The sequence below is a fragment of the Garra rufa genome, chromosome 22 (assembly GCF_049309525.1).
Source record: "Garra rufa chromosome 22, GarRuf1.0, whole genome shotgun sequence".
Lineage (NCBI taxonomy): Eukaryota > Metazoa > Chordata > Actinopteri > Cypriniformes > Cyprinidae > Garra > Garra rufa.
In genome coordinates this window covers 27,366,584-27,380,680 of record NC_133382.1, presented here as the reverse complement: position 1 = coordinate 27,380,680, position 14,097 = coordinate 27,366,584, and the positions used below count along the sequence as shown (strand labels likewise).

The window sequence follows — 14,097 nt, the reverse complement described above, 5'->3', positions numbered from 1 at the left end:
TAATTGAATTGAAAGGGAAGAAACCCATGTAGATTTGGCCTAATGTCCATAAATACTAGCCTAGTATTATATCCTAATATAGAAAATAATTTAGACAAATAAACAGAAGGCTCACTTTTCAAAACAATAAAGCTTAGCCTATATGACTGACAACGAATACAACAATTGTTAAGTATCAAATCGACCAGACACCGAAACAGTTTCTTTCCTCAGGCAATCCATCTCATGAACACTTGATCGTGCAACATACAACACTATACATTCTTTATTCATTTTTCCGTTATTTATTTAAAGCACATACTTACTTCTATTCAAATGTCTTTGCTATTTTTGCACATTGTCTGTCTTGTATACCTCTATATTGTTATTTTTATAATATGTATCGTCTTGTCACTGTCATTCTGTAGCACTGTGGAGCTCTGTCACAAAAACAAATTCCTAGTATGTGCAAACATACCTGGCAATATAGCTCATTCTGATTCTGATTCTGATTCTGAAAAGTGCTCCAGTGAGTTATGCAATTTTTTTCCACCTTTTTTTCTTTTTCTTTTTTTTTTTAAGTGGAAAAGTAGTTCTTCTATTTCGGAGAAGTTCATTAAGTCTGTCTCTTAACAGCTTCCAGTCACGAACTGCGGGTTGAATCTCCGACCAACGATCAGTAAAAGTTTTTTTTTTATTTTTTATTTTTTATTTTTTATTTTTTATCTTTAAACAGCTCCGATTTACATCATTTTAGCCTGGAACTAGGCTTAAGTCTGTTCTGGGAAACCAAAGGGAAGTGTATTTTTTTTTTTTTTTTCAGTTTTCTGAAAAGTAGCCGTTAATGAGGCATCAGAGTTAAGCGGCATGCAGTATAAAGAGCGAAATGTTTATGAATGGCAGAGTGGGGGTGGGGTGGGGTGTTGAATGCTGTCTGTTGCCTTGTTGTAATCAACATTTGGAGACTTGGGGGTGCTGGGGGCGGATTCCGACTGCATTCAGTTGCATTTCGAATTCAGCATTCAAATGCATGCCAGGGAGAAGGGGAAAGCTTTCCTCACACGCTCCACTTTTTTCAAAACATTAGTGTCCAACCTGACAAGCGGGTCAGTGGATAAACAACCCGAACCGGACCGTTTTCAAATAACCCACCCGCAACTCGGACCGCAGAATAAAAAAAATAAATATTGTACCCGACCCGCCTCCTGACCCGTATGTTTAATACTAAAGTGATTAAGCTGTGGAGATGCAGTCTGAAATATCCCGACATCAGAAATCCATTGGTGTACAAGCTAAAAAATAAAATTAAAATAAAACAATGTGTCCTGTTGTAAAGTCGTTGCCGTATTGTTGTGTATGAAGTTCAGATGTTATTATTTTAAGAAATATATATGTTTTAGGATTCTCCTTATTTTTGTTTTAGACATCCATCAATTACGGTGAATAAAAAAAATTCCGCGCTGGTGGAAACAAGACTTTCGCTTCTACTTTTGAGACCGGTGTTCGGACGTTTTTCTAAAAAAAAAAATAAGAATTCAAAATTCAAAATTTATTGTCATAAAAACAGAAGGTGAATATAATTCAAAAAATGTTAAGTATTTGCTGATTAAAGAAAACATGAAGGATGCCGCTTAATATTTGGCTTTTACGTGAACTTTAAAGCATATCCCTCATTCCATTTGTTTTCTTTGTTTTGTAATCTTTATATTATTTTCGTGAAATGTATTTTTGCTCAACATGCATTTCTCGTGGCCACGAGTTTAATGAATAAACCAACCTGCGTGACATTAGTAACCCAGAATTATTTGAGATATTTCGTTTTGAGTTAAGAAATTGTTTGCCTATATTAATTGTTATAGAAATTAATACAATATTAAATAATTATACAGGCGATGCTGTATATGCTAATGCTGTCTGTGCGCAATGTAGACAGCTTTCACAAGTGTTTACATGTATTACATGTTGGCCTACTTCAAATTAAATAGCCCTGCAAGAAACATTTCATGCATCCCACAATCTTGTCCATTGACTGACCTTCTTTTTTTCCCATTATATTTGTATTATTCGTTTGTATTCGTTATTTTTTCCTTCATTTTGATCTCGTTACATAACATTCTGAATGTAAATGATACTGTAAAGGTGCTATGACTGGGGTTTTTACTGGAATGCAGTTTAAAGGTTAAATTTAACATATATTGTATTTTATTAAGTCTAACTAATAGACAAATAACTGAAGAGTGAATCATTCACGTAGTTTCATTTGGAAATAATTTATCGTCACACAGTAAAATAGGCCTACATTCCTTCTCTTAACTAAAGAATTGAACATATAAAATATGAATTGAACATATTTTATTTTGTTTAGTCTAATTAACAGACTAGACTATATAAATATTAAACTGTTTTACTGAGAAATGAATCATTCACGTAGTTTCATTTGTAAATGAAAACATCATGTATCGTCACACACGGGGATAAATACAATCAAAAAGTCAAAACGAAATTGGCATAATTGTCAGGCGTTAAAAATAAATAGCCCTAACCAGGTATTGAAATAATAATAACCTATAATAAGAATAAATAATAAGTGATTTAGAGCTATCTACTTTTTTCTTTATTGTGAATCGCTTAACCTAAATAACTTTATATATGCTATTTGGCATATATTTAGCAAATATTGTGAACTACAATTATGCCAATAAAGTTTTGACTTTATGATTGTATTAATGCCCGTGTGTGACCATACGATTTACAAATGGAACGTGAATGATTCACTCGACAATGAAACACTATATAGGTTATAATTAGACTAAAAATGAATATATGCCATATAGTATAATCAAAGCTTTCATGGCATGTCAGCATTTATCATTTAGATTCGGAATGTTAAGAGATCGAAATTAAGGGGGACATACTGAATATAAACGAATAATACATTTATTACAGAAAAAAAGGATCAATTAATGGATAAGACTTAAGGATGCATAAAATGTTTCTTGCAGGGCTATTTAATTTGAAGTACTTATATGTAATAAATTCTTGATAAACTTTTGAATGCTGTCTACATCGCGCACAGACATTCGCATATACAGCATTGCCTATTGTTAATATATAACTTAATATTGCATTAATTTCTATAACAATTAATAAAAACATTTCTTAACTCAAAATAAAAAATATTAATAAACCTATCTCTGATAATCCTGGGTTATGGTTACGCAGGTTTGTTTATGCATTAAACATAAGGATGTCGTTACCTCGACAAAATAATCTTGTGGCCACGACATAATATGACATTCCCAGGAATTAATATCTCGTGGCAATGACAAAAAGTAATATGACGTTCCTAGGAATTCATTTGTGTGGCCACGACAAACATAAGTGAACCGAAGGTGTCCCCTCCAGGTTACCGTACCTTTTAGTTTGCAGCAATGTTTTCAGCCTGCTCCAGTCCAGTGCGTTACATGACTGCCCCCTACTGATCATGTCTTTCCTATGTCATTGTATTTTCCGTGTTCCTTTGGAATACACCGGCGTCACGCGAGACCACTTTACTTCCCGCGCGCATTTTAAATGGCCAGATCTGTAACAGAGTGGCTAAACACTGCAGAAAAAGATCAACGCCTGCTTCTACAGCACTGCCGGTTTCGCTCCGCCCACCGATTTGCGCATGTAGTGTAAATAACAAGAGGTGAACACAGGTCTACACAGAAACCAAATGATAAATGGCTCTAAAGCATCTAGAAACTGTACATTGCACATTGCCTTCCTTCTGATCCTAACATTAGGAAAGTGTGGATCGACTTTATTTTTAATGAAGTTCCAGACCACGTCAGTGAGAACTTGGTCTTTTGTTTACTTCATTTTACCACAGATTCGTTTACAAACAAGGCACAATTCGAAAATCTTCAGAACAACTGAAACTAAAAGATGATGCTGTGTCTGTCCACTATATTGAATCCAACAGTAATGTTGCACCACACAAGTGTAACTGTTTTTATTACATGCTCACTATTGCTTATTTGTTTGATATGTACTGAGTATTTATGCGTTTTTGACCTAAATCACAGCAGCGTCCATCTCTAAAGGATGTAGGCTGTCAAACATACACAACTGTTAGCCAATCATAGCAGTGGGTGATTACTTTCAAGTCTACAACCTGCCACGCCTATTCAAACAGAGCGTTCTGATGAGTGGAGATAAAACAGAGTAGATTATTTATAAATGATGATGTTTGTGATGTTAAAATCTTGATAACATTATAAATGGACCTCAGAGAACAGTACAAAATTAAAAAAAAAGCCAGTTCATGACCCCTTTCAAATAATCCAGTCTGCAGGACTTACTGTCCGCACTGCCATTTTGTGACTGAGAAAATCTGATCTGTTTGTTCAGACAGTGTCATCAATATCCAGTGTCTCTGCATTGGTTGCTATAGTAATGATGTAAGTCTCTGCTCATATGCCCATCATGACATCTCACTGCGGGGCTGAACTCACAAGGCACTTGTAAGAGACAATGCAAGAGACATTATTTTGTCTTCAAATCACAGCTTTGTTCTTAGGATAAAATACTGAAGTAAAACAAAACAAAAAGTAGTATAATAAAATAGATTTTAAATATGTATATAATACAATTTTTGACCAGATTGCAATTCAAATACTGACATTCGCAAATTGGCAGTAATTTTGCACACTGATTTAAAACTAAAAAGCTACTATGTTCACACTGTGAGCCTTAAGGTGCGTTCACACCGGACGCGAATGAAGCGGCAAGCGCGAGTGATTTACATGTTAAGTCAATGCAAAGACGCGAATAGCCATCCTGCGGCGCGAAACGCGCGAATAGCGCGGCGCGCATTGAGCGTTTCAAGCGATTGCCGCGCCATTCGCGCGAAACGCGCGAGTTCAAAAATCTGAACTTCGGCGGAATTCCGCGCCGCGGTGACCAATCAGGAGCTTGCTCTAGTAGTGACGGAGGCAGAAATCCGAAACAACAATGGCGGACAAAATCACCGTTGCTGTCTGTGGTTCCTCGGAGCTGTACGATACATCTTTGGACTTTAGTAGAAACAGGAATAAAAGGGATCTTGCTAGGAATAAAGTGAGTGAAGAGGTCGGACAATCTGGTTAGTTTTAAAAACGCTCTTTACTCAATTTAACCTACATATACATACATATTGAGACTACAAGCAAGCTAAAGCTGGCAAATTGAGCTCATTCACCTATTTTACAACTACTTTCCCGCTGACGAGTGGCAGAAGCCCCTCCCTTGACGCGAATTCGCGTCTGTTGTGAAGAAAATGTCACGCGCGAATGACGCGAATTTTACCGCGCGAATGGCGCGAGTAAACTCAAATGTTCAAGCGTTCAACTACGCGCGAATAGCGCGTTTTTTCCGCGCAAGTCGCGTCCGGTGTGAACGCACCATTAGTGCTCAATTCCATTTTTTTTTTTTTTTTTTGTATAGCTGTTCACATTGCTGTTTTGAATGTGGCCAATATCAGATTTACAGTGTGAACAGATCATGGTTCTAAACTGACCCCCATGCTCAAAAAAAAAAAAAAAAAAAAAAAAAATACGAACAGGGTTTCCAGATTTTTACAACAAAATCCTCCCAGTTGTTTCTCAAAACCAGTCCAAAACTAGCTTAACCATGTCCAGGGGGATAAAAAGATGCAAATCGGAATTGAAAAGATTAGATTCCACATGTCACATGTGAGGAAAAAAAATAGGATTTGGGCCACATCAGCCAGCAGTGTGAACATTAAAAAAGAAAGCAAGAAGCTCATGTAAAATCATTCATCTCACTGATGACAGTGCACTCTCATTTACGACTTTGTTTCAGGTGACTAATGTGGCGTCAGCGATTAGTGACTAATGCGGAGCTACAGGTGAGTGAATTGCTCAGGTGAGATTAAAGAAAACCCGGAGAGACCTCGGCTTCCGTGGGCTGTTTAAAGGATGGCTGAGAACAGCTTACGGATGCACTGACATTTATTGTCAAGACCCCTCATACAACGTTGTTACAGCCAGACGCAGACACCTTATATTATTTCGGTTGCTATGGCAATGACATTCAAACGGCTGAAGACACCGTTATCTATCAACAGGTCCACAATGTTTCACATATTAAAGTGCTGCACATTAATCAAGAACGCGAAAACTGACCGTTTTTCTTCTCTGACTGCTGTCTTACATGTAAACAAAGGCTTTCCAGAAGGAAATGAGTTGTCTGCTCTTTGTGACTGGCAACATGCCACCACATAAACCTTACATTCTCTTTTACAACCTGAGGGTCGATCCATATGGAGTGCAAGGAATGAAAATAAGCTTTCAGAGAGACGGCCAAAAACACTTTAACTATATAAAGAAGGTCAGAACTTAATGTACAACCAAGACAAACCTAAATAAAAACGTGTGATGACAAACTCAATCTACTTTGTGCCAAAGCTGTCCACCTATATTATTTCAAGAAGGACTCACCAAGCAAATTCAGTCAGATTTTCCATAATTCCTGCCAAATGATGTTGTAAAGCAGGTATGAACAGAGAAGACCACAGAAGACTGGACAAAAAGTGAGTGGCCCATTTAATTAAGTTACCATTGGGGCGGGATACAGCTTTAGACTAACTTTGGTTTCATTCATGAGCTAATGAAGTTCTGGGTTCCATCTGCTTTATCAGAGCCAGCTTTGTTCATCTCTCCTTTGGTCACATTTGTAACCCTGGACCACAAAACCAGTCATATGGGTGAATTTTTTAAAGCTGAGATTTATACATCATCTGAAAGCTGAATAAATAAGCGTTCCATTGATGTATGGTTTTTTTAGGATATGACAATATTTGGCAGAGGGTGCAAAAAATTAAAATATTGAAAGAAGTTCTTAGCAATGCATATTACTAATCAAAAATTTTGTTTTGATATATTTAGGGAAGGAAATTTACAAAATATCTTCATGGAACATGATCTTCACTTAATATCCTAATTTTTTGCATAAAAGAATAATCTGTTTTGTGGTCCAGGATCACATTTTTGACTTAGATGAAGTTATGACTAAATGTAATTAAGCTACTTCCTCAATAACGAATGAGCTAAACTTGAATTTGGTGCTATATATTCATCCCTCTTTCCTGACTTAAGAAATGAGCTGTCAGAAGTTTTCACACTGTTTGCAAACAGATCAAGACATTTTACCAGCAACTGTTTAATTAATAGATCTTACCTTTGCATGTGAAACATTTTATATGGAAGTGCTTGGATTGCACCCGGAGAACCTCTCCCTTGCATGGCTCTCCACACTTATAGCACTGGATGACCAGTTTTCCTGGTGGATGGTGTGGATCCTGAGGATGGGCCACTGTCAAGAAACACAAAGACATGGATTAGCAAAGACAACCATTTTTGAAGTAGCCTATGATGTTACACAGATAAAGAGGACGGGATTATCCCATTAATGAGCTTCAAACCCACACCAATACATTTAACAGACGGCATCAACAAGTGTATAAACAATTGGTCTGTAGCTGTAAAACAATAAACCTGCTACAACCTGTAACTGTACTATTTGATTACATAAGTAATTTGAATAACTGGTAATTTGACCACTGAAACTACAGGTCAGCGACGGATTCTGACCACATTCAACAAATGTGTAAAAGCTAATGCTAAAGCTAATGTGGTCAAAGTTCTGTCTGACAAAGATCATTGTAACACTTTAAAAAAGGTCCCATTTGGTTATTTTAGTTATATTATGACAACTCTCCGAAGATTTTAGCATGTTAATGTATTTGGTCTTGGAGGAATAGATCTGCTACGCTGCTGAAATGCTGCTGCTGTTGTTGCAGAATATTGCTGCTGCTGCTGCAATGCAAGTGCAACAAATTACTATTGCCAATACATACCCAGCTAGAAATTTTTGGTTCTAAAAATGTTTTAAGAACATTACACAAACTAAGGCATCAATGATCTTCTCATAACATTCTCCTGATGTGGCTGAGAGAATGTTCTGTCTTTGTTATCTTGAAACATTGTGCCAATGTTTTATTGAGAATATTGTGTAATTTGTTACCTCAACAACATCCTCACAACATCCATAAAATGTTGCAGAAATAATGTTCTCGCTTTAGTAATATTTAACATTATAGGAACATGTTCTGAAATAACAAACGTTCTTAAAACACTTTTGGAACATTACATTCAAATGTTTTTTCTGAAACATTAACCAAACATGTACGGAATGTTAGCCAATGTTCTGAGAACGTTCCCTGCTAGCTGGGTACACCGATACACTGCTGTATTTAAGACATAATGCTGCTGCACAAATAGCATATATAATAATCCATAGCAGATCTATACAGGTGGAGCTGGGGAGGTGGAGGGTTTCAGAGTAACTCTGAAAACGCTTTGCGAAATGCTGCAAAATAGTAAATGCTAACAAGCCATTTAAATGTAAAGCAGCAAGCTCACTGGCTGCATATGCAACATGAACCAATCAGCTTGTGCCAGTGATGAATAATTTTCATCAACAACGTTTTTTCACTGATTCACCGTCATTTTAAATGACAAAAACTTTTCAATGAATAAAAACGAGACACAAATGTTAGGTGGGGATGATTTGGGGAGAGTTTCATTCAGAACAAATCTGCTGTGTGGTTAGGAGGTTAGAACTGTATCATAGCCTATTTGAACTGTATCATAGCCTATTGATCTATCCAGAGGGACAAAAGCTGGCATACATTTGCTGCACATCTCATAAAACATTAAAAAAATGTCAATATCTGGGAGAAAGAGAAGAGCAGACATATGAATAAATTTGACGACGGAAAAGGGAACTCAATTCAGTCTGGTTTTCTGAGCGCACACACCCAAGCAGCACATCTCACACAGCGCACAAATACTCTTTCACGTCGCATGAACAGAGAAATACACAAAAAAATGATGTTGAATTGTCCGTTTTGACGAGTATTCACATAAACACACTCAGTTTTCTGAGTGTACGTAAACAGTTGGGAGAATATCAACGTGTACCAGTACATTTCATCAGTGCAATCGTTTTAAAGGGGCAGCAGCCTAATTTAAATGATATTGTCTGTGGCATTAATGTTAATCAAGCAACAAAAGAAAGACAGAAAAGCACTCACTGCTCTTGACTGAATCACTAGTAGCCCTTCTAAAGATTCATCTAAATTTATTTATATAAATAAATGTCAGCTTAAAAGAATGAAGAATGTGATAAACAAGTTGTTATAAAAAAATGCATAATTAGCCTATATAACATTGACATTTAATTGAAAAAAGACCAAGTTCTTGTTCTTTATGAGAAGGCATGTTGCATGTCACAGCAGTTAAATCTGTCTATCATAATAAAACCTTAATATCAGACCTATACAAAGAGTTTAATAAATGCATTACACTGTAAATAAACCCATTAGATTTTAGTCAACTAAATCTAATGTAGATTTAGTCCACTAAAATCTTATGATATTTAGTCAACTAAAACTAGACCTTAACTAAAACAATAAATGGCATTTTAGTCAAAAAGACTATGACTAAGACTATGTCAAACTATGCTGTCAAAACTAATAGGCTAAATAGTATAATGCTGTGAATATCATAGTTTGCAATAGTTTCATAACAGAATTTGGCATTTATTCCAATAACCAACATTAAAAATGAGATATACATGCAAATGGTACAGTTATACAAATCTGAAACCTTAATTGTTTTTATAATTGGCTGCACTGTTCCTGCATTTAAGCACTGCTGCTATTTCCATAGTTGACTTTCATTAAAAAGCAATAAATATGCATGTAGATGCACAAACTAATAAACACAAGGCTGAACCTCAACTAGCCTTCATTACATAATGCTTGCAACTGGGTAGAAAGTATTTCAACGGGCCAATGTCCGCACTTCGGGTGCTATCACAGTGTGTGGGTGTGAGAGAAGTGTTAGTAGGTGTTTGGAGTTTTTTTTGGAGTGATCAGCAGGTTATCACAGCCAAACGCAGAGGTGATCACACTCGCTCGCACAAGTCGTGTTGTTTACATATCTGTACTGCTCATCACAAGTGTCATTTTGAGTCGGTACAGTTGCATAACGAAGGTCATGAGTCATTTGTGCTTTGCCATTTACTAACTTCTGACATGTTAGCCTGTGGATACAACCGCATGAAGAATAATAATAATTTTTGGGTGCACTATTCCTTTAAAACATAAACATCCCTATAAACAGACATTAAAACTCAAGTACACTCTTCAGTTGTTTATTATCTTGATAATTACATGCCCTGAAGGAGAGCAGACGTTCCACAGACAGAAATAATGAATGAGCTGTGTGCTGAGGCTCTTCAATCAGTTTCTCTCAGTATCTGTGTTTGCATGCTGTGTTTAACTTAAGGCCTCATTGTGCCATATTTGTTCAAGGTCATCAGGCCAAGACGGCGTCCACTCTAAGCTGCTGTTCTAAACCTGGCGGCACTTTAAAAGCTAAAGTTAATTCGGACGAAAAGAGCTCTAAACCTTTCAGAGTGGCTTCTCATTAACGTGACTACGAATCTTTCCTTGTACTCAGGCTATCCGTCCTCCTTTTGACATTTACTGCTACTCTTAAAATCACAGGAACCTGTACTCTCCTTCTATCTAACTCTCTCCAGAATGACACTTCTTCACTTTATATCTCTCGCCCTGTTGGAGAGTTAACGCATGCCTCTTTAATCTAATCGTTGGACACTTGAAAGGCTTGTGCAAGATTAACATAAAGAATCTCCCTCCCACCATCACTCGCTGCTCCTTATCAGGCTATGTGCTTACATAATATTGCCACACAAAAGCATCTCTACTATGTGAACTACTCTAAGGGCTTGTTCAAATACTGTCTCCTAATCATATGTTGCAATGTATTTCTCTTCCTGTCACATATGTCTCATGACTTAATTAAACTCCTGTTTAATCTGTTTTCAATAACTAATATTAATTTATACATATATACATGACAAATAATCAATATTTTTACTATATGTTATCCTGGACAACAAAACCATTTATAAGGGTAAATTTTGTTTTAAATTGCATTATTATTAATCAAAAATTAAGTTTTGATATATTTACGGTAGGAAGATCTTCATGGAACATGATCTTTAATTAATATTCTAATGATTTTTGCATTAAAAAAACAATAATTTTGACCCATACAATGTGTTTTTGGCTATTGCTACAAATATGCCCATGCTACTTAAGCCTGGCTTTGTGGCTCAGGGTCATATATATACATATATATACACACACATATAGTACATATTTTTGTTTAAATGTCATATGAACAACTACTCAGCAAATAAAATGATTTAAGCCTTGTGAACCAGTTCCCAGCTTATTTTGATTTCGACATTAACATTAACATAAAAAATGACTCACAGGGCGTTAGTTCTGAACTCTGATCTATTCACTGACTGAGTGAGTCTGATTCAAACTGTTAAATTGCAAGGAAATTTGCATTAGAAAGAATAATTTCAGAAAAAGAGTCAATTGGTCATGAATTAGACATCAAGGCTTGTGCTGTGTTCTTTCTTGCAAAAGAAACACACAATCTAAAGCCATGGTCACAACAGACTGAGTGTGTGCAAAATTTCCACATGTTGTTATGGAAGCCTGTTTCTGACACTGAATAAAAATCAAAAAGGTAATTTTGACTTTTTATCTCACAATTCTGGCTTTTTTTTCAGAAGTGTGAGATATAATTGACTGCCCCATAAATCACAAGCATACTTCTGTTAAAAAAAGAATCAGAGTCACTTGACCAAGGCTAGTAATATTGGTTATTGCACAATAAACTATGGAGCCATTTCCACTGCGACTTTTTACCTCACAATTCCGACTTTTTTCCTTACAATTTTGCAATTTTAAGTGAAATTCTGGCTTTTTTTCACTATTATGAGTTTACAATTGTATTTTTTTTTGTTTTGTTTTTTCTTCGTAAACAAGCTTCCATTAACCACTCTGCATAAGACAATCTGAATAAAGCACATTTGAACACAAAAATCTGCCCTTATTTTGAAAGATCATTCACATCCAGAATTAAAATTTCCTGATAATTTACTCACCCCCATGTCATCCAAGATATTCATGTCTTTCTTTCTTCAGTCAATAAGAAATTGAGATTTTTGAGGAATACAATCCAGGATTTTTCTCCATATAGTGGACTTCAATGGGAACCAATGGGTTGGAGGTCCAAATTACAGTTTTAATGCAGCTTCAAAGGGCTCTACACAATCCCAGCCAAAGAATAAGGGTCTTATCTAGTGAAACAATAGTAATTTTCCACAAAAATATAAATGTATACACATTTTAACCACAAATGCTCATCTTGCACTAGCTGTGCGATGAGCACAACTTCACGCATTGCGTAATCATGTTGGAAACATCATTTTTACTACAATTTTACTATAATAAAACCATGGTTAATTTTACTCTGGTTCAAGAGGGTAAGGTTTCACATCTCATTTACTCCTCCAACTTCAAAATTCTCCAACATCGTTTTTTGTAAAGTGTTTTTGATTTTCTTTGCACATTCGCTTTTTAAACACTGGGTCATTACTTCCGCCTACATCACATATGTCCTTTCCAATAAGACTACGTAATGTGTGAAGTCAAGCTAGTGCAAGACAAGCATTTGTGGTTAAAAATATATATACATTTTTAGACAATGGCCAATCGTTTCACTAGATAAGACCCTTATTCCTCAGTTGGGAACAAGTAGAACTCTTTGAAGCTGCATTGAAACTGCAATTTGGACCTTCAACATGTTGATCCCCACTGAAGTCCACTATATGAAGAAAAATCCTGGAATGTTTTCCTCGAAAAACCTTAATTTCTGTTCAAATTAAGAAAGAAAGACATGAACAGATGACATGGGGGTGAGTAAATTATCAGGAAATTTTAATTCTGGAAGTAAACTAATCCTTTAATCACAGTATGGGAGCTGTAAAATACAATATACCGTAAAGAAATGGACAGCATCGCTTATTTTTTCTTTAATGAAGCTGTTGTGGATGACAGGAATTTCCCCTTTGTCTGAACGAGGTGGTGTGTGAGCCACTAATCAGTAACGATAGGATTCTGGCAGGGGTTTGTGCTCAAGAATGTTCCTACCGGCCCTTGAAACTGAAACACAGGATTTTGTCTCAAACTGGCCCCCACCATCCGAGACAGCTGTTGCTATAGCAACCAGCTCTACCAGGGCGGCAACAGTACGACATCAGGAGCTCACGCGGTGGAACCCCAGAGTGTAGCTGCAATGTCGACAGACAGCGGCAAGCCAAGAATGAACTGTTTCGTGTTTCAATCATGCAGATTGGCTAAACAAGGAGAGTTTCCTGACATATGCTGTAACTAATACAACAGCTCACACTCTAGCTATATTAGGCAGACACACAAAAGACAGATTTAGACACTGCTACAGTATGTGTTCTCTGCATTCAGCCAAAGGCAGAGTATGCTACCTCTACTCTGTCACGCTCGACGCAGATGTGAGGGAATGTGGGCAGGTGGTGAAGAACAGCGCAGCTAAATTCTGAGGCTTCCTGAAACACAAACACTATGAGCCTCATTCACGCAACATGTGCAAGACATATTTATATGTAAATTGTCTATAAAAGATCCTTGGAATGTTGCAGATCTTGGATGTTAGCTCTAACGTGAAACAAAATCACGGTATATTCTGTCATACAGTGCCACTTAGCTCTTCTGCTACGCAAAAACAAATGAAAATGCTGACTTGTAATGATTTAAAAGGATAGTTCACCTAAAAATGAAAATTCGATGTTCATCTGCTTACCCCCAGGGCATCCAAGATGTAGGTGACTTTGTTTCTTCAGTAGAACACAAATGAAGATTTTTTACTCAAACCGTTGCAGTCTGTCAGTCATATAATGGCAGTCAATGGAACCCACGGCTTTGAGAGTCAAAAAAACATACACAGACAAAACCAAATTAAACCCTGTGGCTCATGGTGATACATTGAGATCGAAACATTTGTAACAATTGGTTTGTGCAAAAAACTGAACAATATTTATATAATTTTTTACCTCTGATCCACCGCAATGTCTACCTGTCCTGAG

The 14,097-nt window shown here is 36.5% G+C and overlaps 1 protein-coding gene across 1 annotated transcript in view; it reads right to left on the bottom strand.

Moving 5' to 3' along the window:
- The window catches only part of ablim1b (actin binding LIM protein 1b), a 92,523-nt gene that overhangs the window by 62,019 nt on the left and 16,407 nt on the right, over window positions 1–14,097 (bottom strand). Inside the window, 1 exon segment of the mRNA XM_073828757.1 lies at window positions 7,204–7,338. Coding sequence (XP_073684858.1) covers window positions 7,204–7,338 — 135 coding nt within the window.